Source organism: Saimiri boliviensis, chromosome 11, assembly GCF_048565385.1.
Source record: "Saimiri boliviensis isolate mSaiBol1 chromosome 11, mSaiBol1.pri, whole genome shotgun sequence".
Lineage (NCBI taxonomy): Eukaryota > Metazoa > Chordata > Mammalia > Primates > Cebidae > Saimiri > Saimiri boliviensis.
This window is the reverse complement of record NC_133459.1, coordinates 21,150,134-21,177,659: the sequence shown is the minus strand read 5'-3', so window position 1 is coordinate 21,177,659 and position 27,526 is coordinate 21,150,134. Positions and strand designations below refer to the sequence as shown.

Sequence of the window (27,526 nt, the reverse complement as noted above, 5' to 3'; positions counted from 1 at the left end):
CTCCTTCTCAGGGAGGCCACAGGGATGCAGTGAGGTCATGCGTGGAAAGCACCCCTCAACCACATGGAGGCAGTTGCCCTCTCTCTCTCTTTTTTTAGACAAGAGTTTCGCTCTTGTCACTCTGGCTGGAGTGCAATGGCACGATCTCGTCTCACTGCAACCTTCACCCCCTGGGTTCGAGTGATTCTCCTGCCTCAACCTCCTCAGTAGCTGGGATTACAGGTGCCTGCCACCACGCCCAGCTAATTTTTGTATTTTTAGTAGAGACGGGGTTTCACCATGTTGGCCAGGCTGGTCTTGAACTCCTGACCTCAGGTGATCTGCCCGCCTCGGCCTCCCAAGGTGCTGGGATTACAGGCGTGAGCCACCGCGCCCGGCCAGCTGCCCTCTGTCTTTCCGCCTCCTTGGCATGGCCTTCCTCCCTTCTGAATTCCATTGTTTTCTATTGTTCCCTTCAACATTCTACTGGCTGGGTGCAGTGGCTCTTGTTTGTAATCCCAGCACTTTGGGAGGCTGAGGCAGGAGGGTCACTTGAGGCCAGGAGTTCAAGACAAGCCTGGGCAACATAGCAAGACTCTGACTCTTGAAAAAAAATGTAACTGGTCCTTCAAATTGCAAGTCAAATTCCACCTCCTCCAGGAAGACTTCCTGGGCCTGGACTTCCACATCTGCATCCCTGCATGCTTATCGTTTGGGCTCCACCCTACATCAGAAAGATCAGCTGGGGAGCCCACTCACTTTCCCTCCTGCAGCCTGGCCTCCCTCAGCTCTTTCATGGACACGGCCCTGACCATGCTTACTGTAGGAGTTTGGCAAAGGTTGTTGTGTGAATAGCCGAGGGGCACACCCGCAATGCCAACCAGGAGCTCTTCTACCCACAGGTGGCATAATGTCCTGGATAATCTCATGTGGGCCTCAGGTGGGGGATGAGGCTGGGAAGCATCTCTGGGACCTAGCCTCACATGACCCTGAGGACAGCGGTCCTGGCGGAGAGGTGAGGCCAGAAGCCCAGGTGGAGTGGGGGTTAGAGAGAGGATGGGGTGGAGGCGATCCTGGCGTGTTCGGCAACTTATGTTTTTGCTGTGAAGGAAGGAAGAGTGAGCGGGGGGTGGAGGATGACATGTGACCATAGAAAGGGTCACTAAAGGTGAGCCTGACGAGAGTTTTCTGGAGTTAGACCGGAGCGGGCTGAGGGTCACAGAAGGCACTTGTGATCAAGGTTCAAGTTAGGCGGCAAGAGATGACATCTCCGGGCTCTCCTGGGGCTCCGGGAGGCCATGAGACGGACGCCTTGCCCATGCAATGCGTGCAGAAGAGAAAGATGCTACCTCTACCTACCTGGCTTAAAACATCACTGCTGCCCTGGGTCTTCCCTCTCTTCGTGCAGACACGCCCGAGACTCAGCTTGGAACATGCAGGCAAGGAGCAGGGGTCACGGGGAAACGTCATGGAAATAACCTGGCTCCCTGAGTGTCTGCGTGGATCGGAGCCACCCTGCTAATGTGGACTGCTCACCTCTGGATTCTCCCACGAGAGAGAAATACATCCCGCGTTCTTTAAGGCACCTAGTGTTGGATCTTTTTGTGACAGCAGCTTAACTTTGACCTTCAATAATATGCACTGGACAAAGGGGAGCAATGACTATTAACACCACTACAGTGAAAAGCGAGCGCTGACTCTCCCCGGTGGACGGATCCCATGAGAAGCCTTTGGAAAGAAGAAATCGCTCCACAGATGTGAAGGAGTCTTCGTGAGGACTGAGGGACACGCCCTGGCCCGGCAGGATAGGGCGCTCCCCCGGCCCACGTCGGAAGCGCTTACCTGCCTGGTTGGTGGTGATGTTCACAGAGGCGAACTGAGGCGAGAAGGGGCTCTGGTCAGTCACGCCGTTCACGGCCTGGATCTCGAAGGTGTACTGGGTGTGGGCCAGCAGGTCGCTGATGTAAATGCGGGGCTCGGTCAGGCCCAGCTGGCGCGGGGCGTACTGCACGTTGTCCCCACAGCGGGTGCAGGCGCCCCGGCCCGAGCCGCAGCTCTTGCAGATGATGTTGTAGACGAGATCCTCTCGGCCTCCGGAGTCGCGGGGAGGGGTCCACTCCAGCATGAGGGAGGTCTCATTGACGCTGGAAATCACAGCCTGGGGCGCCGAGGGGATGGCTGGGGTGGGGGAGACGGGCTGGTCAGTGGGGGGCTCAGGGGCTGCTATTCCGCACGTGACCACTGTGCCCACTGCTCTGGCTCCAGCCCAGGCCTCCGAAAGGACTTCCTTAAATTCCTTCTCCTGTCTCCCCACCAGAGAGATGTTTCTAGAATATAACTTAGCCTGCCATATCTGCACAAACCTTTCCCTCTGGGTTCCAACCTGCTCAGTGTTTGTTACTGAGGATAGTATTTTTGCGTTTGGGATTCTACCTGCCCGGTATCTATTTTCTCCTTCTTCCTCAGAACAGCCCAGCTTCATTCATGGTGGTCATATGTCCAGCTAAAAGACAGCATTTCTGGTCAGGTGCGGTGGCCCACACCTGTAATCTCAGCACTTTGGGAGGCCCAGATGGGTGGATCACTTGAGGTTGGGAGTTTAAGACCAGCCTGAGCAACATGGAGAAACCCCGTCTCTACTAAAAAAAAAATACAAAATTAGCCAGGTATGGTGGCTCATGCCTATAATCCCAGCTACTCGGGAAGCCGAGGCAGGAGAATCGCTTGAAACTGGAAGTCGGAGGTTGTGGCGAGCTGAGTTCACACCATGGCACTTTGGCCTGGGCAATAAGAGTAAAAAAAAAAAAAAAAAAATAGACAGCGTTTCTCAGCCTCCTATGTTTAAGTGCTTGTCACTGATACAGAGCAGAAGTTGTTGACTAGGATCGTTTCTTTAAAAAGCGACAGACAGCCATGGCGTGTCCCTTTGGCCTTTCCTCCTTTCTGCTGCCTAAAATGTGTGTGATGGCTGGGACCGCAGCAGCTATGTTGAACTATGAAGTGACCTTAAGAACAGAAACTAAAGTGGCCCACGCCTGTAACCCCAGCGCTTTGGGAGGGTGTGGGAAGAGCCTTGGCAAGATGGTAAGACCCTGTCTCTACAAACAAATTTGAAAAATTGGCCGGATGCGGTGGTGCACACCTGTAATCCCAGGTGCTCGGGAGGCGGAGGGCGGAAGGCTGAGGGCACCTGAACCCAGGAGGTCGAGGCTGCAGTGAGCTAACATTATGCCACTGTGCTCCAGCCTGGGCGACAGAGGGAGGCCCTGTCTCAAAAAAGAAAAAAACCAAAAAGAATATAGAAACCATACACTCTGAATGGCAGAAAGAGCCAGGCCCTGAAGGCCATCATGGATTGACCCTACTGTCTCAGGGCTGCCTGCCTTGGGCTCCTTTTTTGGTGAGAGAATAAATCTCTACAGTTTCAGCCACCAGGGTCATCTCTGTTACAGCTGAATGCCATTTCTGACAGATACAGGGGTTGCAACGCTATGCTCCTAGGCAGCCCCTTCCTGGCGGAACTTGGGCTGTGACTCAGGCAGCCGCTTCCAGGTTAGGACACTGGGCAGCATTTTCTGCCACAAATGCCACCTGTGTGGTTCATCTCCTGCCGGGCCTCCCATCCCCTGTCCCTTTGTGAATCCAGACCTCGACTTTATCTTCCGCGTGACTCAGCAGAAGGAGGTAAGGAGCCAGGCGCCCGCATGGTGGTGTCTGCGTGGTGGGAGCAGGACCACCCCAGGACACTCCTTCCTTGAGAACTTTTCCATCTCTCTTCCCACCAGGGAAGGGCTGACTATAACCAGACAGCACCCAACCCTCGCTCTGAGTTGTTCTGCAGGGAGATCTGGGACTCGGTCAGGCATCGCCCTCGAGGGGCCGCAGGACTTACTGGTGCAGGGCATGTCCAGGGGGTCCAGGTCCGCCCTGTAGTAGCCATTGCGGCAGACACAGTTGGTGGCTCCTTCGGAAGTGGTGCGGCTGTTGATGGGACAGTGGGTACACGCCTCGTCCCCTTGGTTGGCCTTGAAAGTTCCAGATGGGCAACCTGGGAGAGAAGACAAGGAGGGTCACCAGGAAACCGCATGAAGACTCAGAGAGGCCACGAGCCACGCAGCCTCACAGAGGGGCCACATGGCCTCGCAGAGTGGCCATGCAGCACCGTTGCTGGAGGATCCCAGCTCTTGAAGTGTTTGAAGTCTCCAGGCCCCAACGTGGGAGTTCTAGTTCTGTCGGGACTACCGCGTTTCTTGTCCCTGAGCTGTCTGGGGCTCCCGGCAATCTTCCCTCGCCTGTCACAGCTGGGCTGTCTCACGGTCTATAGAATCAATCCCGACTGGTTAGGAGGCATATGTGAAGAGGTCTGGGGCAGCGCGCATGGGTCCCGTCTTGCTTAGTAATGTCAGACTGGGCCCTGATTCTTAAAACTAGTTCCTGGGTTGCAGACCATCAAAAGATTACACAGCAGAAGAAGAGTCCTAGGGCAGTGTAGAGAGGTGATGTGGTCGATACTTTGGAATCAGACAGAACTGGCTTTGAGTACTGGCTAGGCCTTTTCCCAGCTGTGCAGCCCCAGACAAGCAGCTTAGCTACTCTGAGACTCAGTTTTCTTATTTGTAAAATTAGGATTCTAAGGCCCATCTCTGCAGGGCCGTTGTGAGTATCCTAAATGAGTGTAAGGCACATGGCACAAGGCCTCGCACAGGTGCCCAATGAATGGTAGCTGTTATAGTTGGTATTTAATGTATTAAAATATTAATAGGCCGGGCGCGGTGGCTCAAGCCTGTAATCCCAGCACTTTGGGAGGCCGAGGCGGATGGATCACGAGGTCAGGAGATCGAGACCATCCTGGTTAACATGGTGAAACCCCATCTCTACTAAAAATACAAAAAATTAGCGGGGCATGGTGGCACGTGCCTGTAATCCCAGCTACTCAGGAGGCTGAGGCAGGAGAATTGTTTGAACCCAGGAGGCGGAGGTTGCGGTGAGCCGAGATCGTGCCATTGCACGATATATTTATATATCTGTATCTGTCACGAGATATATATACATATATATGTATCTGTCACGATATATATATATATATATATATATATATATATATATATATATATATTATATATATATAAATAAAAGGAGCCTGCGTTACCAGGGCCAGCCTAAGGAGGGCACTGTTTGCACTCAGCTGGCATTTGCACTTGGCCTGCATTTGGGCTCTCTCATGGGCTGTGGCCATCATCCCTAATATGGGGTCTATATCCACTGCCGCTCTGAGCATGAGGTTAGGGCTTATAAGAGGCAACTACCTTGTGTGCACGCATATTCAAATCCACCTTCCTCTTCTTGCTGGCCCTGGGCTGAGGATCAGGAGGCTGAGACAGGCCCTGCCCGTCACCCAGCCTCAGCCTGCTGGGTTCATGAACCCAGCTCTGCTGTGATACCTCACAGGGATTGTGCAAGGGATAAGTGGGTGGACAGGAAAGAGCTTTGCAACAAACCTTTCATCTCCTTGGGATGACACGTAGCTAAACCATCCACAGGCCCCAGGCTCTCACCTGGAGCACATTTCATGCCTAGGTACTGTGGATTCTTCAGCAAATGACTCAGCCTCTGAACATCAGTGTCTATATAGGTAAACAATGAACATAAATTTCCCTAATTCATTTTTCCAGCTCTAGCCTTCAAGGGCAGTGTAGAGAGGTGATGTGATCTTGCTGAGACAGTGGGCACAGGCCTGGTCCCCTTGGTTGGAGTTTCCAAGTCCAAGTCTTAGCAAACTACCCTCCCTCAACCCTCAACCAGCTCTGGCCTCAGAGACCCTGCCTTTCTTGGTGCCTGGAACATTGCTTGGGTTCAGAGTGCTTTACTTACCCACCATCATTATTTTTCTGGGGGTCCCCTGCCCACGCACTCAGCTCCCCCAGGATCAGAGCCATGTCTGACTCACGGCTGCTTGTCCTGTGCCTAGCTTAGAACCTGCACTCAGAGAGTGTTGTGTAAATACTTCTTTTGTTGTTGTTGTTAAAAAATCTTTTTTTTTGTAGAGACAGGGGTCTCACTATGCTTCTCAGGCTGGTCTTGAACTCCTGGGCTCAAGCAGTCCTCCTGCCTCAGCCTCCCAGAGTGCTGTGATTACAAGCCTGAGCCACCACACCCGGCCCATACATACTTCTCGGAGCTGCCTGCTTAAGTGGAATGAGCATGGGTTTTGGACACCGTGCAAGCAGGAAGGGGGTGAACACAGTGGTTGTGTGCAGGCTGCTGGCAAATCCCAGACCCATCTGTGTGAGCAGTGTGGCCTCGGGCAAGTCACTTAAACTGCTTCCTTATCTGTAAAATGGGACAATAGTATCTGCCTCCTAGGATTGTTATGAGTTTTATATTGCTAAACTTCCTGGCAGTATTAAGCAATCTGGTTCCAAAGCAATTTGCTGAGTGACCTTAGACAAGTTGTATGACCTCTCTGAGCTACACTATTCTCACTGGTAAGAGCATCCACTGCATAAAGTGGCCGTGAGGATTACAGGAGATGGACGCGGTACCTGGCACAGGGTTGGGGAAGGGCGTGGCTATGATCCTAGGGCCTACTGGATGGAGTAGGGGCTCAGTGCATAAGCCAAGGACAACTCCTGCCGGGACACTGGAAAATGGCACCCTGGTCCCTACATTTCCTATCTCGTGGTGGGAGCTTCTGTCAGGTGGGCCAGTAAAGATGGCAACCATGCCAATCAACAGCCATGCTGGCTGGTGCCACTCTGGCCAGGCTCTGTGGGGATCTCAGCCCAGCTGAGCAGCAGGGGGAGGCAGGACTTAGACACAACCGACAGACCACAGTGACAGCAACGAAGATGGCAACGAGTGTCTCTGGGGAGTGGTTACGGCCTCCATCATGAAGGCGGGGAGGCCAGGACTCCAGAGTGTAAACATGCAAGTGGCAGCATTTACTGAGTACTTTTTTTTTTTGACACAGGGTCTTACCCTGTTGCCCAGGCTGGAGTGCAGCAGTGCGATCTCGGCTCACTGCAACCCCTGCCTCCCAAGCTCAAGCAATTCTCGTGCTTCAGACTCCTGAGATTACAGGCATGCGCCACCATGCCTGGCTGATTTTTGTATTTTAGTAGAGATGAGAGTTCGCCACGTTGGCCAGGTATGTCTAGAACTCCCGGCCTCAAGTGATCTACCCGCCTTGGCCTCCCAAGTGCTGCGATTACAGGCATGAGCCACCACGCCCGGCCCTAGTAAGTCCTTATTAAGTGCTGGCACGGTCCTGAGGACCTTGCCCGCATTAACTCATGGAAGCCTTGCCCGCCCTGTGACACATGATCACTGCCATGTTCAGCTGTGATTTCACGTTCAGCTCCATGAAAGCAAAGGAGGTGAAGCCACTGTCTGAGCATGTGGGCTTACAGTGCAGAGCCAGGCTTAAGTCCCAGGTGGTCTGGCTCCAGAGGCCACTTCTGTAACCACCACACCATCCTGCCTCTAAGTTGACTTTGCATCAACAGCTCGTGAGTGTTGGGCAGGGACTGGCAACTTCAATCTCTAGGCCCCTGTCCAGGGCTCTCTCCATTTTGCTGCACTGGCTCTGGGTCCCCTGAGTCCTCCTGCCCTCCATCTCCCCTTCCTCTTGGGCACTGACCCTTCCCTGATGGCTGGATGAAGGGGCAGCCTCCCCATCTTGGTACTGCCCAGAGCTTTGGGGCAGTCAGGACACGCAGGCTGCAGCCCTAGCTTTGGCTGAGCAGTCGGGCTATCTGAATGGGCTTCCTCCTCTGTAGAATGAGGGCGCAAGGCTCCCAGGAAGGTCTAGAACCATCCTTAGAGATGCCAAAGGGTTTTGGCCCCAAGATCAGGCTCCTCCTAGCTTCCTCTCTGAAGACAGCCTGCCCAGCTCAGCATCCCTTCTCCACCTGCTGGGCATTCCCGGGGCTCGGCTGGTGGGTGGCTGCTCTCTCTCCCCTCTGCGCCGTGCCAGCCTCTCCATCTGGACTGCCTTCCCAGCTACCCTCTCCCCCTCGCAGTGTCCTGGCTACCTCTCAGACTCCCCAGGCCACTCCTGCCCTAAGCCACCCTTCATTTGCTCTGCTGCCTGGCCAGGCTCGACCCCCATAACCCCCAGCGGGGCACTGTATCATTTCTGTATCTATGGCACTGTGTTTCATGAAACTCGCTCTTCTCTGTCCTGGGAAGCAGCATCACTCTCCAGTCCCTGCAGCCAATCTCTCTCCTGTCCCCTGCAGCCAATCAATTACTAGGTCTTCCCTCCTCAGCAGTCTCTCGTCTTGTCTTGGCCGCTCCCCGAGCTGCCGGCATCTAGAAAGCTCTTTCCACCCACTCCTCAGCCTCTCACACCATCTGGCCTCCTCCCGCCCACCCGCTCTCCAAAGCCAGCTTTCTAGAGTGCAGACCTTTCCAAGTCACTTAAAAATCCACAATGGCACATACGCTGGAATATTATTCGGCTGAGAAAAGGAAAGAAGCACTGATACACACATGGCACAGGCGACCCCGACACACTGTGCTCAGTGGAAGAAGCCAGCCATGAAAGCAGGATTCCATTTATATGAAACAGACCCAGCGCAGCCACATCGAAAGAGACAGAAAGTCGATTCGTGGCTGACAGTGGCTGGGGATAGGTGAGCAGGGGGAGGAGCTGCTAATGGGGAAAAGGGCTTCTTTTTGGGTCGATGAAAATGTTCTAAAATTGATTGTGGTGATGGTTGCACAATCCTGTGGATACACTAAAACCATTAAACTGTACAATTTATTTATTTTTTGAGATGGAGTCTCTCTCTGTCACCCAGGTTGGAGTGCAGTGGCACGATACCAGCTGACTGTAGCCTCTGTCTCCTGGGTTCAAACAATTCTCCTGCCTCAGCCTCCAGAGTAGCTGGGACTATAAGCGTATGCCACCATGCCCAGCTAATTTTGTATTTTCGATAGAGACACAGTTTCACAGTGCTGGCCAGGCTGGTCACAAACTCCTGACCTCAAGTGATCCACCTGCCTTGGCCTCCCAAAGGGCTGAGATTGAAGGCGTGAGTCACTATGCCCGGTCTGATTTGTGCAATTTAAACAGGTGACTTGTATGGTCTGAGAATTTTATCTCAATGAAGCCACTATTTAAAAACATCCACACCAGCTCCCCAGGGCCCTTGGGCCCCAGGAGCCTGGCACTTGTCCACCACTCCCACCTCAGTGCCTGGTGCTCTCTGCACTCCGCCAGGTCCAGCGCCCACCCTAGGCCCACCCCACACCCGTGGCTCTTGTCCATCTTCCCTCATTGCTTAGAATGCCTTTCCTTCACCATCAGGCAAACTCCTAGACTCCTTTAAGACATCATCTCTTCTAGGAAGTCTTCCCTGAGCCTCCTGGCAGGGTGTCTATTTTGTTTATCTATCTATCTATCTATCTATCTCTATCTATCTATCTATCTATCTATCTATCTATCTATCTATCTATCTATCTGTCTATCTATCTATTGAGATGGAGTCTCTCTCTGTCACCCAGGCTGGAGTACAGTGGCATATCTTGGCTCATTACCACCTCGGCCTCCCGGGTTCAAACGATTCTTCTGCTTCAGCCTCTCGAGTAGCTGGGATTACAGGTATGCACCACCATGCCGGGCTAATTTTTTGTATATGGTACCTATTTTAATTACTTGCTTGTGAATGTGCCTATCTGGTTGGACTATAAACTCCCAGTATAATGCTGGGCTCCTAGTGAGTGATGAGTGGATGAAGGAGGAGCTGGAAGGGGATTGAGCCCCACCCCCTTAGTTGACATTTGAAGAAACTGAGGCCCAGAGAGGAACACACAGGCATAGCTCTTCAGTAGCAGAGGCCAATTCTGATCCCAAGTCTACTGTGTGACCGTGGGGTGTGCTGGGGCCTCAGCTCCCATCAGCTACCTCTGAGAGGTCTGAGTGGCCTCTGTCCACGGTGCCCGGGGGGCCACACTGCTCTCAGCTTCTGGGCTGGGAAGGCACCTGTCCTGGTGGCATCTGTGTGTCATGTGCGGAAGTGGGAAGAAGATAATGAGACCTGAAGTCATGGGAAGGCGGTTGTCCCTCTGATAGGTGTGTGGGCTTGGGAAGGCTCCCTCTCATCTGAGACTCAGTCTCCTCATCTGGAAAGGGGGCTGATGAGGCCTGCATGGAACAATGACAGGAAGAGCCACTGAATGGCTCTCTGCTCCATTTTGGCCTCTCTGCCAATCCTCCTCAGTCCTTAGAATGATCTGTTTTTTTTTGAGACGGAGTTTCGCTCTTGTTACCCAGGCTGGAGTACAATGGCACGATCTCGGCTCACCGCAACCTCCGCCTCCTGGGTTCAGGCAATTCTCCTGCCTCAGCCTCCCGAGTAGCTGGGATTACAGGCACGCGCCACCACGCCCAGCTAATTTTTTGTATTTTTAGTAGAGACGGGGTTTCACCTTGTTGACCAGGATGGTCTCGAACTCTCGACCTCGTGATCCACCCGCCTCGGCCTCCCAAAGTGCTGGGATTACAGGCTTGAGCCACCGCGCCTGGCCGATCTGTTTAAAATGAATCAGACCTGCAGCACCTTGTCTAAACTTACCTGTATGCAATTTACCCCCACTGCACTTAGAATAGACTCACATGCCTAGCCTGGCTACAAGGCATCTGAGGTTGATCCTGATGGTCTCCCGGCTGCTTCCCCTCCTCCCGTCACTCCCTGTGCTTCCACCTCTGGTCCTCAAATGTGTTCTCACCTCCACGTCTCTGGCCAAGCTATTTCCTCTGCCTGGAATGCTTTCCCTGCTCTTCCCGTGGCTGCCTCCTTTTTCTCCTTCAGGCTCCAGCTTAAATGTCACCTCCTCCGAGAGTCCCGCCCTGACCACCCTGGCTAAAGCGATCGTCTCTTGCTGTGTTCCGTCTCAGTCTCACTTTCCTGTACTCGTCCTCATCACAATTTGTAAATATATTAGAAAACGGTTTATAAATGTATGTGTTGTCTTTTTCCCTACACTGAAAGTACCTGGGAAGGGGAGGGGGAGCCGGGCCTGTCTGGCCCTCACTATTTCCCCAGCCCCTAGCATAGTGGCTGGCCCACAGTAGGCACTTGATGTATACAGGTTGATTGAATCAATGTGCCTTTTATAGGGTATCATCAGGATCAGATGAGAAAGTGGGTGAGAAAGTATTTAGCTGAGTCTGTGCCCACGTGGGGCTCAGCAGAGTCATCCAGGTCTAACCAGCCCATCATCAGGCTCACGTTCCTCTCTGCTTCCCATTTGTCCCCCCCTTGGTCTTCCCAGGGACCTGTCGATCCGGGTGTTGACCAACACATCTCGGTTTTCAAACTGCAAGCCTTGTATCCCAGAAAATCCCTTAGTCTTGGGCAAGCCGGGAGGACTGACCACCCTACTGTAACCTCTCCAGCACCGTCCGTCACCTCTCATCTGCTTGCAGCTCCCTGGACATCTGGGCCGCAAACGCTGGTCCCTTTGCCTGAATGCCCTTCTCCGCCATCTCCCTGGCCCGGGGATTGGTGAGGCCGATGTGTGTGCCCACTTCTAGGCGGCCTGCCCTCCCCTCTCCTATAGCACCAGCTCACACCTCCACTGTAGCTCTCCAGACATGCTCCGTATGCAGTGGCGTGCTGTTAAACTGGCAGTTTAGGGGAAAAGAAGCCCTGATTGGTTGTGTTTGCCCATTTGTGTGGTGTAAATACTCCCACCGGAGCAAATTCCAAGCTACCAACTTGAGATCATTAAACCCTGACTTGGGAAAAAATGTGCACAGCCGGCTCTTGCAAGTCGAGCTCCAGACCACCACAGGACTAACATGGCATGTGACTTTGTTCTGCCCCTGGTAGGTGAACCGTGGTTAGGGTAGAGGCTGGGTCTTTAACTTCTGCATCCCCAGCACCTAGCCCAGGATCTGGCACATGGAAGGTAATCAGCCAATTCAGTTTTGCTGAATGAAGGCAGGTCTGTCTCCGGGTTGGATAGTGAGTGACTTGAGGGGAGGGGCTATAGATTTGAATGGATTGATATAGACAAAGCACTTAGAAGAACACACAGTAAACGTCACGTAAACGACTGTTACTACTCATCCAGCATGGAATGACATGTAATAATTCCCATTTATTATGTATTTTCCAGGTAGGCCTGATGCTGTGTCTTAACATGGATGCTCTCACTTATTCCATAAACCACACACCCAACTAGGTACCATGATCATTGCCATTTTACAGATAAGAAAACTGAGGCTCAGAGGGAGTGAAGTGATGGCCCTAAGGTCACATAGCAAGTCAATGGGACAGCTGGGGTTGACCTCAGACCTTCGTGATTCAGAACACCTTGTGTCCAAATGCTACTCAGAAATTAGTAAGTGGGGAGTGTCACAGCTGGATACCATCTTGTCAGGCCTGCCGAGGGAACAGGATTTGCTGAAGCCTCTCAGCAGGGCAGAGGTAAGGCCTGGCCCTCAAACCCAGGACTCAGGGCCCAAAGCAGCCGGCCAGCACTGGCCTTCTGCAATCGCCCAGAGCTCTTGGCCAGGCAACCCAGGGCAGGATGGCAGCGGGCCGGGGAAAGGAGGGAGGATTACAGGGAAACAGATTTTCTCCCCGCCTGCCCCCTGGGCTCCGGGGATAGGTGATAATTGACCGAGTGAGCCCTGAGTCAGGCCGAGGCAGGACTCCATCTGGGCCTGGCATAGTGGGGCTGCTAATTGGCACCGGATGATCCTCAAAGCCTCAATGGCTGGCCTGCTGCCTCTGCTCCCCCTCTCCTCCCAGGGACTCCAGCTTAATCCCAAAGACAACCGATGCTACCTTGGAGTCAATCGCTGGGTCAGGCCCAGCGTGTCAGGCTGCCAAGGCTTGGAAGGAGCATCTCTGTCTTCCTTGGGGCCCTATAGACCAGAGGGCTCTGCCTGTGGCTCTGGTTAGAGGTGGCATCTGAAAAGGTCTGTATCCTGGGGTCGAGTTCCTGCTCCCCAGACCTGAGCACGGGGTCTGATGAAATTGAACCTGGCCATGGCCAGGGCTTAATCCCAGTCCTGTCTCTCATTAACTGTGTGACCACAGGCAAGTTATCTAACCTCTCTATGCCTAAGTTTCTTGTCTGTATAATGGGAATAATAATAATATTGACTATATTTGTTGCGAAGATTGAACAAGTTAGCGAAAGTAAAGCACCCGTAACAGTGTCTGCCTGGCTCACGGTGAGTGCTATGTAAGTATTGGCTATTATTCTATTCATTCATTCTTGGCTTCCATTCGCTATGTGCTAAGCACTGGAGATAAAGAAGACACAGTCCCTGTCTTCAGAAGTTCAGGTCTAGCTGGGGAGATGGTGAGTTGTAAATTTATTGTACAGGCTTTTACTGAGTCCCTAGTAGGTGCCAGGTACCGGGACTTCGAGACAAAAGGCCTCAGCCCTGGAACATAAGAGGCCGTGACTAAGCAGGGGGCTGAGACGCCTTCCTTTAACCAGGCTTACCTGCTGGCTGCTGTGGGCAGAGGGGCCAGGGAGCGGGTTCTGGGGTCAGCGGTGGCAGGTTTGAAGTGCAGCCAGCTCGCTTTCCTTCCTTGGACTCTCTAGAAAGTACGTTCTGGGTTTCGGTTGGGGAGAGGAGTTTGACTGGATAGGGAAAAGTGTCCTGGCCCCAGAGCAGGGGGGCTGGCGGCTTCACTGGCGTTTGCTCTGTGATCCCAGGGCACTTCTTCCCCACGCTGGGCCTCTGGACCGCTCTGGCTCTACTGGTCCAAGGAAGACGCTGCCTGGCACCCTCTCTATGGCTTCTTCTAGGTTGGGACTCCAGCTGTCGGTGGCTCAGCCACCCAGTGCTGGGCCCTTACAATCTCTTTGAACTGTGGAAAGACTGATTTGCATATTTTCAGGGACTGCGCTATGTGTAGGGCCGGGCTGGGCTTGCAGTGTTCCTGTGGCTGAGTGGGTGGGGTTTTGGGGTCTGCCTCATGCAAAGTGGCTTTTGCATTTTGCATGCTTCCTGGTTTTGCTGCGAGGTTAACCCAGCGGAGTCAGTCCCTCTGGGTTGGGCTAGGCTGGGCAGGATGCCCAGTCCTCCTCCGTACTGTGGGCAAGCTGCTGGAAGCAGGCTGCTACCTCCTGAGATGGAGAGGAGGTGCTTCTAAGAACCGCAGGCCTAGGATGCCTCCCTGGTCCCTGCCCTCCCTGAGCAATGGGAGGTGTTATTCCCATTTTACAGATGAGGAAACTGAGGCTCACAGAAAAGGAACACCCTGTCTAAATCACACAGAGATTTCGGGTCAGAGCGTGTGCCTCTGCAGGACCTCACTCTGTCACTCAGGCTGCAGCGCAGTGGCGCAATCACGGCTCACTGCAGCCTGGACTTCCTGTGCTCATGTGATCCTCCCACCTCAGCCTCCTGAGTAGCTGGGACTACAGGTGCACATCACCATGCCTGGCTAAATTTTGGTATAATTTGTAGAGATGGGTTTCACCATGTCATCCAGGCTGGTCTTAAACTCTTGGGATCAAGTGATCCTCCCATCCTGGCCTCCCTAAGTGCTGGGATTACAGGGGTGAGCCACTGTGCCCAGCCTTCAGCCGTGTGTTTTCCAAAACCCCTGCCCTCAAGGTCCCTGGAGCTCCTTCCCACTTGATGAAAGGTTTCCCTTCTTGTCTATCTGCTCCTTCCCTTCCTCCCTCTTCCCCCTTCCTAGGCAAGACAGCTGAAGTCCAGCAAGTGCCTCAGGGCCATGCCCCTGTGGGGGCAGCTCCCACAGGGACCACCCAGGGGCTGTCAGTCATCCTGCCCCAGTACCCAGGTTCCCCCTGCCTGCCCCTGCCAGGACCCGGCTCTGTGGATCCCAGCCAGCAGTTGGCAGGACCACAGAAGTCAGAAGGCGGAGGCAGGGAGCTGCACGAACACGCCTCCCCTTTGCCTGAGGGGCACCCGGGCCTCGCCAGCCAGGCCCCCACCGCTGCCATCGGTAGTCACTCCTCTGCCCGAGACCCTTCGGTGTCTTCCTTATGCCTGGGGAGAGTCCGGCCTGCTTCGGCCTCCCCTCCACGGTCCGCCCAGCCAGCTTCAGCTCTCTCGCGCTCCCAATCACACCTTGAGCTCCAGCCACCGCAGGCACTGCCAGTTCCAGGAACAAGCTGTACCTGGTCTCGCCTCTGGGCCTTTGCACAGACAGTTCCCTCTGTCTCACACGCTGTCCCAGCTCCCACCCAGCTCCTCCTCGTCCTTCAAATCTCACTCCAGCCTGACTCAGCTGTTGGTCCTTTTCTAGGATATCCCCCGCCAGGGCTGGCTCTGGGGTCTCTCTCCTGTGCTCTAGGAATGCCTGGCACTGCACCTCTGCCACTGCCTGAGTAGACAGGATCCTACTAGGCTGTGAGCACAGTGCTGGTGATGGTGGGTAACCCTGGGGGCTGGCACCAGCCCCAGTGTCTGGCTGAGAGGTGATCAATAGAGGCTTCAGGAATTGTTTGTTGACTGACTGACTGAGGCCCAGAAAGGTGGAATCCTGTGCTTAAGCTCATTCAGCTTATGCGTGGACTAGAGATTTTGCTCGAGGCCTCTGGGATCCTCTGGTGACAGGCTCTCAAGGCATCCTACCTTTGTCCTGGGCATTTGATTAACATCTGTCTCTCCATCTCCCATCGCCCTCCTCCGGTCAGCTGTGAGCGCCACGAGGGCAGCCTGCTCACTGCCTGGCACAGAGCTCTCTGAGGGACAGGCTGCAAGGCCTGTAGGTCCCCTGGCCCCATGGCCGGAGCAACCGGGACTTTCATGACTGCTCTGTTCCCCAGTTGCAGGGGGAGCTCACAGTCTCCCAGGGGGAGCCAGACACAGAACCCCACAGTCTGTGAAGGCTGGTGAGCTGGTGAGGGTGTTTCATGGCCTGGCCCTCCCAGCCCCTGGACCCCCGCGCTGCACTCAGCCCCAGCTCTGGCCGGCCTCCCTTCAGGATATCCCAGCTCCCCCGCAGTGGGGGCTGAGAGCTCCCGCCCTCCCAGCAGGCAGCCCCATTCCTCCAATTTCCTCCCAATTAATCAAGCTCTGAACTTTTTAATTATCTGCCTGCGGGGTGACTCCCCACTCTGGTGAAGCAATTAAGGAAGGACATTTCCAAGTGTTCTGTGGCTGCCGGCAGGCAGCGTGGACCGAGCCCCGTTGGAGGAGCTGGTGACAGGAGGGGTGGGCAGGAACCCCTTCCCCAACATGAGCTGCTGGGAAGTTGTCCTGGGGTCCGAGCTGGAGCTCTTCTGGGAATCTGGGGCCGCACTGTGCAGGGTAACCCCCCTCCCATTCACTCAATGGCGCTTTCTCTGCAGCTAGAATCTGACTTCAAAAATCCTAGCTACTACGTGCTAGGCACTGGGGTAAGTGCTTAACAATGTCGCTGCATCTTCACCTCGGCTCTGGGAGTAAGAATATGATGATCTCTATTTTACAGATGAGGCCACGGAGGCTCAAAAACATGAACAACTCCAGACATGCAGCTGGGATTTGAGGCCAGCTCTGACTGCACAACCACTTCATTCTATTGTCTCCCGAACATCAGTGTGTGGTCCGTGAAAGTGCGCAGGGCGCTGAGAAAGGGGAGTGGGTCAGGCTCTGGAGGAGATGCCCCGAAGCTGGAGACGTGCTGAGGAACACGGGCTTCTGTGCGGGGCTGCTGGTGGGAGAGGGTGCCGCAGGGAGAGCGACTGTGCAAAGGCACAGAGGCGTGAAACGGGCGTGGTGCGCGTGACCTACAAATAGGTCAGGGTTGCTAGAACGTGAGGTTCAAGGCCGGGAGAGGAAGGAGATGAGGCTGGGGAGTCAGGCAGGGTCTCGGACATTGGAAGTCAGCAGAACCTTCATGATCTTCTGGGCTAAGCTCCTTATTTTAGGACTATAAAATACATGACCCAGACAGGAACAGGGTGTGTGCCTGAGGTCACACAGCAAGTGAGTGTCTGGCAGAGCTGGGGTTGGAGCCCAGCTGTGCTGATGCTCAGATCCGAGGGAAGAGCGGGGCAGAGGAGCAGAAGCATCAACCCATCCCGGCGGAAGTCCAGCTGGCCTCCCGGCTTTCTCCCTTGCTCTCCCGTGTCCCTGCTCTCCTCCAGCTGCATTCAGGCTTCCACAGCGGCCAGAAGGAACCCGCAGAACAGCAATCAGCTCCTGTTGCCCAAAGACCTCCAATAGTTTCCAGCTCACTTGAAGTAAAAACCAACAGCCTGGGCACGGTGGCTCACACCTGCAATCCTAGCACTCAGGGAGGCCAAGGCGAGAGGCTCCCTCGAACTGAGGAGTTTACAACCAGTCTGAGCAACATAGTGAGACTTTGACTCTACAATTTTTTTTTGACACAAAATCTGTCTCTGTCACCCAGGCTGGAGTGCAGTGGTGCGATCTCGGCTCACTGCAACCTCTGCCTCCTGGGTTCAAGCAATTCTCCTGCCTCAGCCTCCCGAGTAGCTGGGACTACAGGCACATGCCACTGTGCCCGGCTAATTTTTTATATTTTTAGTAGAGACGGGGTTTCACCACGTTAGCCAGACCTTGTGATCTGCTCACCTCGGCCTCCCAAAGTACTGAGATTACAGGCATGAGTCACCACGCCCAGCCTACAAACATTTTTTAAAAATGAGCCGGGTGTGGTGGCGGGAACCTGTGGTTCCAGATACTCAGGAGGCTGAGGTGGGAGGATCTCTTGAGCCTGGGAGGTTGAGGTTGCAGTGAGCTAAGATGCACTCCAACCTGGGCAACAGAGCAAGACCCTGTCTATAAACAAAGATGAATTCCAACAACCAACCCCCCACCCCCAGCCAAACAATAGCCTGCAAAGCTTCCTTTTCCTCTCTGAACGCCCCTCCACCTGCCTGGCCTCCTGTCCACTCCTGAGCCACACTGACCTCCTGGCGGCCCTGAGAATACCCGGCTTCTGCCAGCCTAGCCTCACAGCCTTCACGTTCACCGTTTCTCCTGCCTGGCTCAAGTCCTGGTTCGGTCACTTCTTTTCTGTGCCCCTCTCTGGAACTCACCTCCTCATGTATATTTGGGGACCGATCCCTCCTGAGAAAATGGGGACCAATCGAGTATCCCCTTCCCCCCAGCTGGAGGCTGTCACTGCCATAGGGTTCGGAAGGCTGCAGCCTCCCAGCCCGTAATCCCTGGGACTCACAGATGCGGGAATAGCAAGTGTTAAACAATAATCACAATGCGCCTGAGGGGAAGCCGGATGTGTTTGCGAAGCTTGACACATCTGGCAGGGCCAGGCCCCTCCCGCACATCTGGCTGCTGTGTTGACAGGTGGTGTAATGCGCCACCGAGGTAAGACCTGGCAGGCCCGGTCCTGGTACCGCGAGGGTGAGAGGGACCCGACGCAGCTGGGAGCACCTCCCAAGCCGTCCCGAGCGCAGGTTCCCCGTTCAGGCCATCCACTGTACCTTGCTGGCTGTGTTTTGAGAGGAGAACTCAGGGCCCACAACCCTGGCCCCCAGATTCCTAAATCCCTGCATCATTCTGTCGGAGTCTGCTGCTGGCCACCCCTGCTGGGATTTGGGGAGCCTGGGAAAGCCCCCTCCCCCTCCAGAAGGTGGGGGCGCTTTTTCAGGGTCACCTCCTCTAGCACTTCCCTTCTGCAGGATCCAGAAATGTGGTCATCAGCTCCACCTGAGGGAGCCCCCAACCCGGGCTGAGACTGGCCTCCTCCCTCCTCCCACCTGCCCCACGAAAGCCATGGTCATTAATAAAGGACACAATTAGCTGTCAGCAGAGAACATGTCTGGAATTTTTTACCTGCTTGGTGAGCTTGGTTAAGGCAACAAACCCCTGGACCCCCCGGGGACGCAGCTGCCACACACCTTTCAGGGCCCCTTCACCCAGGCCCAGGGCAGGAGGGCACCTGTGAACTCTTTCAGTGTGGCTTCTGCAGGCCTGGGCCTGCGCACAGCAGTTTTTTTTTTTTTTTTTTTTACAGGCCAGTGGAGAAGGTGATAGAACAAGAGAGATTCCTAGCAGAAGTTAGCTTTTTTTAAATCTAAGAGGCAATACCATTCAGTACAATGATCTCCCCCTTCCTATGCTGACTTAGAGTCTTTCAGAGCTCAGAGGACTATGGAGAAAAGTTAGTGTCTTTATCATTTCATTTTGCAGTTAGGGAAACTGAGGCCTTGCTCAGGGCAGAGAGGACTAAATATGCTTTGTATAATCCTCTCTGCCCTGTCTCTGGGTCCTGTCCTATAGATCCCCTGGTCTCCTGGATCCCACAGTTAGAATTTGTTGCCAAAGCCCTAGAGAACATTCTGAAATGTGCAATGGTCGTTCCGCATACACCACTGGGTCCTGGTTATGTGTGGGGCAGGGAACAGCGAGGACTGAGCAGACGCAGTCCCTGACCTTATGGAGCTGACGGTCTAGTGGGTGAGAGACGGAGGGAAAGAAGCAACAGACAGAAGTGACATGCACACCTCTGACAGGCCATGAAGGAGACACACAAGGGCTGAGATCGGACCTCGGAGGCAGCAGTTTAGGGACCGTGGGCAGAAGGGCCTTTCTGCAAAGGTGATACGGAAGAGGCAACACCAGAGGAGAAGAGCATTCCGCTCAGCAGGAACGGTATTTGCAAAGGTGGGAAAATCTCAGCGCCGTGGTCACTCATCAGCACAGCAGCAATGGGAGCGGAGTATTCAGAGACTCAATATCCATTCGCTCTTGGCCCCAGCTGCCTGTGACCCCAGACGGAAAGAAGTACTAATCCCTGGGAGGAACTTCCTGCCTGGGCATCTCTGTCCTCACAGTGCCGTGATGTTGGAGACGTGTCACCCACATTGTATAGATGAGAAACGGAGGCTCCGAGCAAGGAAGGGCCATCCCCAGTGCACATGGACACCAAGCTCGGAAGACTGGCCTCCACCACCTGCCTTTCTCTCCCTGCTTTGTCTGGGTACCTTCTAGAACCACCGCATCCCCCGGACACCGGGAAGGTGGGTCTGCTTGAGGCCCGGTGGCCTGTGACTTGAATGCTAATGAAAATTCCACGCAAGAGGTCTCAGCATTTGGCACCTCAGGGAGAAGGGATTAGGAAATACAAAGGCCAAGGATCCTGACTGGGAGGCCCGGAATCGCTCTCCCTCCTAGGGGTACAGAACCCGTCACCTTCCTCCTGTTGGCTTCTAGGGAGCAGGAGAAGGCCTCGGCTAACCCAAGCCATAAATCAAATGCACAAGATGTGGCTTGGCGGACATCCCAGTGAAAAGGATCTGGGGGTTTGAGTTGACCACAAGCCAAAAGCTGCTGAAAAAGTCAACGTGATTGTAGCTGTAAGAGTAGAAGTAGAGTGACAGCCAGCATCCTCCTGGTAGCTCAGGCAGGGCTAGCTTTGGGCTCCACATTTTAAGGAGGTCTACCGAGCGACAGTGGACAGGCCATCTCAGGATTTTAGCTTGTTTTCCACTAACTCTGAGTGGTGCTGGAGAGGACCGGGGTGAGGTCCAGGTACGAATTCTCTCCGCAGCAGTGACAGGCACACAGCAGAGTTCTGGAGCCCTACTTGTCCTGAAACCCTCCCTAGTATGGATCCCTGAGAAGTATGAGTTCTCTTCTTATTCTCACTCTGCTCCTACCTCCAAATCTAAGCCCTCCTGGACCCTGGGGATTTGCGATCACGTGTGTGGTTCCATGCGGACCTGCCCTTGATCTGAGGATAGATTTACTCCATAAAAGACTTAGCAAGCTTTTGCTCAGTGATCTCTTTGTGCCCAGCTCTGTGTCAGGCACTAGGCACAGAGTTGAACAAGACACGGCCCCTGGCCTTGAGGCTCACTGTCTAGCAGGAGAGAGAATGATTAGCTAGGAGTCCCAAGGACGGCTCTCCAGAGGAGGCGCCATTTGAATAGGGTATTAAAGGATGAGCAGGAGTCTGTCGGGGTCTGAAGAGACCACGGACGTTTCAGACAGGCAGAACAGCGTGTGCTGGAGGCATGGGGGGACAGGAGCACAGGGTGTATAAGGGAAGGGTTCAGACATCAGGTGAGGCAGGCGATCTGGGATTATGTCACAAAGGGTTTTTTTGTGCTCGGTGATGGAGTTTGGGGTTTTATTTTCTAAGAGCAGGGAAGCCAAGGGCGATCCTAGGCCAGTGCCCAAACGGCCACATAGCCCTGGTGCCCTCGGCCATTTCCTCCGGCAGCCTGCCTGGGCCCTGGCACCCTCACACTCCAGCCCCCCTGCTCTGGCCTCAGGTGGCCTCTCCTCAGTTTCAACTCTTTCCTGTCTCCTTTTTGTTTCTTCCAGTTCTCTTCCTCCCCTGGGTCTTGAGCCCTTCCTCCCCGGTTGTGCCCAGCCCCACCTCTTTATCATTAAAAAGGAACCAAGCACCTAATTACCAACAGCATCCCCCATTGACTGAGCACCTACTATACTATGTTCCAGACTTCATGTAAGTTGTCAGGGGGCTGTGCTTTCCAGTGGTTAGGGGCACAGGCTCTGGAGTCAGGGTCCTTCCGGCCTTGAACTGTGACTCTGCCACTGACCTTGGGCAAGCTACTCAAATTCTCTTTGCATCTCAGTTTCCTCATCTGGAGCATCGATGTATTAATAGGAGGTACCCTGCAGTGAAGACTTGGAGTTAATAGGTGTCGAGTGTGTGTGCCTGCATCATCAATCCTACAGCAACCCTGTGAGTGCTACTGATATTCCCACATCTGGAGGAGGTGATTGAGCTTCTACAGGGCTGAGTAACCACCCTCCCCCAGCCAGTGTTGGAACTGGGAGTGGGGAGCGAGAGCATCACATCTGAGGCCAAAGGCAGGGTCTTAACTGCTCCATCACATGGCCTCACCTCCTCAAGGCTGGTGCCTGGGCTGGGCTTAGGGTTCCACAGCTCAGCGGGCTCCCAGCCTGGTGGGGAAGGTGCCCAGGTCAGTAAGCAGGTTCCAAACAGTGCCCAGGGGAGCCTGTGGGGAGGAGGCGCTGGGCCTGGGAGCCCAGAGGAAGAGTCTGTAACACTGTGGTTTCCTGGAGGTGAAAACACTTGAGCTGTGTTGGAAGACTAAGAATGACAAGACAAAAGCAAGAAGGGAGAAGCAGGTGAGGCCGAGGGAGCAGCCTGGGCAGTGGGCTGGGGATGGGAGCTGCACGGCCAGGCTGAGGGCCTGCCCCGTTCACGGCGGCTGGAACCCAGAGTCTGTGAGTGCGGAGATGCAGGACCTGGGGCTGGGCAGGCAACAAGCCGCCCACCCAGCAACAGGTGCGTGCCGACCCCTCCGTGCCCACGGCCGGCAGGTCGGGAGGTTCCGTCTATGGCAGGGTGCTCTGTGAACCTCTGGAGGAATCAGGAAGAAGCCTGCACCGGTCCTTGCCCTGGGACATTCTTTTTTTTTTTTTTTTTCCGAGATGAAGTCTAACTGTGTCACCAGGCTGGAGTGCAGTGGTTTGATCTTGGCTCACTGCAACCTCCACCTTCCGGGTTCAAGCAATTCTTCTGCCTCGGCCTCCCGAGTAGCTGGCACTACACAGGTATGCACCACCACACCTGGCCATTTTGTATTTTTAGTAGAGATGGAGTTTCACCATACTGGCCAGGCTGATTTCGAACTCCTGACCTCAGGTGATCCATCTGCCTTGGCCTCCCAAAGTGTTAGGATTACAGGCGTGAGCCACCGGGCCCAGCCTTGCCCTGGGACATTCTTGAATCATTAAGTGCTTTGCAGCAGAGAGGGTACCTGGGCATTCCAGCCTCCTCTGCAGGGCTCCTGAGGGTCTAATGGATCCCAAACTTTCCCAGGGCCAAATGGTTTCTTAACAAGTTACTTTAAAATACATCCCCCAAACTTACCAAGATCCCACACCTTCCCCGTTTTAAAGGGTCAAAAGTTGAAAATTACAAGCCAACAGCAAGATTTGCAGCACAAATGATCTTCGGCCAACAGTGGGGAGACTTTATGACAAATCGCAGACGTGGCCATTTAGAGCAATCACCTCTAAATGGTGCTTCAGACTTCTCCTAAATGTCTCCTCTATTTGAACAATGTGTTTATAGGGCCTGGGGCTGCTGTGCTCTGTGTGTGTGTGTGTGTGTGTGTGTGTGTGTGTGTGTGTGTGTGTTTGTAGAGAGAGAGAAAGAGATTCAAAGCAGAGGAAAATGACAAACTTCTAATCGTACAGACCATTCTCATCTCAGCTCTTATAAAAATAGGGAGGCCTGATTGTTTCTAAAATGGTTCTGAAAGTTCATAAACTTGACAAGCACTTAGCTGTGGCACCCACAGAGAAGGACTGCTCCTTGAGAAAGCTGGAGATGAGGGGTCAGGGGGCAACTTGCGGTGAAGGGCAGCCTGTAAAGATAGCCCAGCTGTCACCAAGTAAGGGCTTGAGGCCACAGCTTCCTAGCTCATTTTCTCTGACCTCACGGCAGCCCTCCTTAGGCGTGTCTCCTTAGTTACAAAAGAGGCCAGAACTAATGTTTTAACATTTATCTTCTATTAAATGATGGTTCACATGGGGCAGGTGCCGTTTTAAGTGTGTTATATGGATTAATCATGTAATCTCAAATTATACTATAATTGTCCCCATTTACAAGGCATGCAAGCATAGAGAGGTAAGTCGCTTGTCCACTGTCACTGACGCAGCGAGTGGCAGAGTAGGGATTTAAACTGAGCTGGACGCCACGTGCTTTCAGCCACCGCTCCCGCACCGCTCAGGAGTGGGACTCCAGGCTGGTTGGGGCCTACCTCAGCGCCGTCACCTCCCCTGCTCTCATCACAACATCCTGACGAACTCCTGGCTCTGCTTTACAGCCGAGGAAACTGAGGCTCTGAGCATTCAAGTGGCCTGGCCGGGAGCACACATATCTGGTGTGGGCAGAGCCAGGGTCTGCCCGTGCTGCCTGGTTCCAGGGCCCGAGTACCTTGCAGGGTGCTGAGCTGCCAAAGGCCTTCAACTGCAGGCAGGACCTAGCGCCCTCTTAATCTGACCAAGGACCCCAAAGGGCTGGGATCAGTCAAGGTCCCAAGGATGCTGGCCCTGGGCTATAGGGGGCTATAGGCTTCATTCTTGGGGGCTTCCTAGGGGCTTCTGGCCCAGCTTCATCTCCCCAGAGAAACAGTGCTGTGCTGAAGGTAGCCGAGCATGCGCTGAGCCAGCACCGCCACTTCGTAGCTCAATGACCTTGAGTTTATCACATAACTTCTCTGTGCCACAGTTTTTCCACCTGCAAACTGGGGATAATAACACTCTCCCTCCTAAGGTTGTCGAAAAGATGGCTAATACCCGTGAAGCACTTAGACCCTGCTGTCAAACTAGACAGCCTCCTGCCTACCCCTAAGGCCCCTCTCGCTGTAGACAGCTGCCTGGCTGGGCCACCCTCTCAGCTGCCTGGGTCTCCTGCCAGCCCCTGCCCCTGCAGAGAAAGCAGCACTCTGGGTTCCAATCCCAGCCCTGCTCTTCCTGGCTGAGGCTTTTGGGCACATGAGCATACCTCTCTGAGCCTCTGTCCTCCTGTATGTTACACACGGGCAATAATCCGTGTTTTAATAACTGTGGCAAGCTACGTTAGCTCAGCCACGGTGGAAAGCAGTGTGGCAATTTCTCAAAGAACTTAAAACAGAAGTACCATTTGACCCAACAATCCCAATACTGGGTACATGCCCAAAGCAATATAAATTGTTCTACCATAAAGACACATGCACACATATGTTCACTGCAGAACTCTTCAGAGTAGCAAAGTCATGGGATCAACCTAAATGCCCACGAACAGTAGACTGAATAAAGAAAATGTGGTACATATACACCAGGGAATACTACACAGCCATAAAAAAGAATGAGATCATGTCCTTTGCAGCAACATGGATGAGCTGGAGGCCATTATCGTAAGTGAACTAACGCAGGAACACAAAACCAAATACTGCGTGTTCTCGCTTATAAGTAGAAACTGAAGACTGAATATACACAGACAGAAAGAAAGGAACAAGAGGCTCATGCCTGTAATCCGAGCACTCTGGGACGCTGACATAGGGAGATCGCTTGAGGTCGGGAATTTGAGACTAGCCTGGCTAACGTGACGAAACCCCGTCTCTACAAAAAATACAAAAATTAGCCAGGCATGGTGGTGGGTGCATGTAATCCCTGCTACTCGGGACGCTGAGGCAGGAGAATCCCTTGAATCAAGGAGGTGGAGGTTGCAGTGAGCCAAGATCGTACCACTGCACTCCAGCCTGGGCAACAGAGTGAGACTTGGTCTCAAAAAAAAAAAGAAAAAAAAAAAAAAAAAGAAAGAATAAAAAAAGGGAACAGGAGACAAACAGACACTGGGGTGGAGGATGGGAGAAGGGAGAGGATCAAAAAACTACATATTGGGTACTATGCTTGTCACCAGCGTTGACGAAATAATCTGTACACCAAACCCCTATGACATGCAATTTAATCACATGTACCCTGAACCTAAAATACAAGTTAGGAAAAAACAAACAACGAACAACACAGAGGCAAGAGCAAGGACTCAGAATTACACAGACCTAGGTCTCTGCTCCTTGCTCCTTGCATGGTCTTGGGAGAGTTGCTTGAACCCCCAGAGCCTCAGTTTCCTTAGGTATAAAATGGGAATACTCCCTTGCAGGGCTTTATACTGTGAGGACAGAATGAGGTTCCGGCTTGGACGGTGCCACGGACGTGCAGGGGCTCAGCAAGCGGCCGTTAGTATCACTGATTTCTCCTTGCGGGGATCCTTCATTCAGCAGATACGATGCCCTCCACATGTTCCACTTGCTCAGATACCGCCACAAGCAAATCAGCTAGCGTCTACTTGAGAGTTTCTAATCGAATGGGGAAGATGAAAAATAAGCAGGCATGCGATAAATACAGGGCAATGTGCTGGAGAGTGCTGGGGGGCTGCTTTGGCTGGTGGTCAGAGGGGGCTTCTCTGAGGACGTGGCACCTGAGCCGAGACCTGAAGGACAAGAAGGTGCCGGTTAGGGGGAGTTAGGGGGACAGTGTGAGGAAGGGTATTCCAGGCAGAGGGAACAGAACGTGCAAAGGCTCTTCCTCCGAGGGAGTGGATAAGCCTGGGGTTCAGTTTCAGTCTGCACAGAGGTCTGGCGGCTGAAGCAGGTGAATAAGGGGGAAGTGAGTGGGAGACGGGGCAGAGCAGGAGGAAGAAGCCAAACCGAGGGCCCACGGCCAGAGAGAGGCGCCTGAGTGTGGCTCTAGGTGTGATGGCAAACCGTGGGGCTGGGAAGTAGCTTGTGACGTGAACAGTTCCTCTGTCTGCTGTGTGAGGAATGGGCTATGGGGACACAGGGAGGCCAGGGAGGAGGCTGCACCGTGGTCCAGGCACGGATGACAATGGATGTACAGGGTGGTGACAACGAGGGTGGAGAGGGGCAGTCCGATCTAACAGGGACCCATGAGCGAGTTCTTCAGCCTTCGGTAACATCCCATGCAAATGTCAGGTGGTGACGAGTGGGATGCTGTTAGCCTTCCGCGAAGCAATAAACGTATTTCCTTCGGAATATTTCATGGTTTCAGCACTGCCTCTCCCCCAAGGACTCTCAGTCAGTGAGCTGCCTGCCCATCGAGAGCTAGTAATTAGGCTTCTGGGACAGGTGCCCGGGGGGCTGGCAGAGCCTCCTCTCTGGGCTATGCAGAGCCTGCAGCCACGCTGCTCCTTGGCAAAAAGTTGAAAGAGAAGAAAGCTACCCCTGGCAGCTCCTTGCTCCATTTTTAGGGTTCTCCTGTTGCCCCTCACCCAACCCCAGGCATGTATGTGGCTCCTCCAGCTGTCCGGAGGCCCCACGGGACCCCTGCTGGAAGTCTCAGATCTTGCCCGGCTCCTGGCATCAGCCCTCTGTCTCCAGCCCTGCCTCATTCTGTCTGATGTCAGCTCATGCTGAGAGAGGCCAGGGATATGTCTTTGCCAGGGAATCAAAATGTTACACTGTCTGTTCCCCGCGTGCATTAAAACAGGATCCCTCCTGGAGACACCAGACCTTCATCCCAGATGTTCATCAAATGATGGACACTTCCGGCACTGTGACATACAGAGCAGGAGTGACTGTGGGGCCGACAGGGCATGGGGCTGCCATTCATATCCTGCCATGGCCTCCCCCTGCTCCTACCTTCAAGACTAAGCCAGCCCTGAAACCAGCCTGCCAATCGCATCTTTCTAGAACAACCCTACCTTCCGCTTCTGTGTTTCCTAAATGTGGCCACGTGGGTGCCTTCCACCCCCATAGCCTCGAGGGGGATGCCATCTTTACTGGCCTGTCCTGATGAGGAGAGTGAGGCTCAGAGAGGGAAGTCACTGTCCAAGGATATATGAGTGTTGGTGGCAGAAGTGGGTCAAGGTCTCCACTGGCCTGGAGTTGAACATGGGCTCCTTTGCACCCAGCCCTGCCTGCAGTCCAGATTCCCTCCTGCTCTACAAGGACTTAAATGATAGCAAGAGGTTCTGGCCATTTATGGGTAATGACAGACAAGAATGGACAGCAAAGCATGTGTCCTCCACAAGCTTTCTAACTGACCGTGACAACCACTTAGATAAGACACAGTTATCTTGGAGAATCCAGGCACTAACCCACGGCCCTTTGTCTC

The 27,526-nt window shown here is 53.8% G+C and overlaps 1 protein-coding gene across 4 annotated transcripts in view; it reads right to left on the bottom strand.

Annotated features, from left to right (window-relative positions):
• EPHB2 (EPH receptor B2) overlaps positions 1 to 27,526 on the bottom strand; it is a 204,529-nt gene that overhangs the window by 42,006 nt on the left and 134,997 nt on the right. For all 4 annotated transcript variants that reach the window (XM_074380259.1, XM_074380260.1, XM_039474371.2 and 1 more), the window contains exons 4-5: positions 3,872 to 4,027; positions 1,822 to 2,157 (exon numbers count right to left, since the gene is read on the bottom strand). In XM_074380259.1, coding sequence (XP_074236360.1) covers positions 1,822 to 2,157; positions 3,872 to 4,027 — 492 coding nt within the window. The remainder of the gene's footprint in view (positions 1 to 1,821; positions 2,158 to 3,871; positions 4,028 to 27,526) is intronic.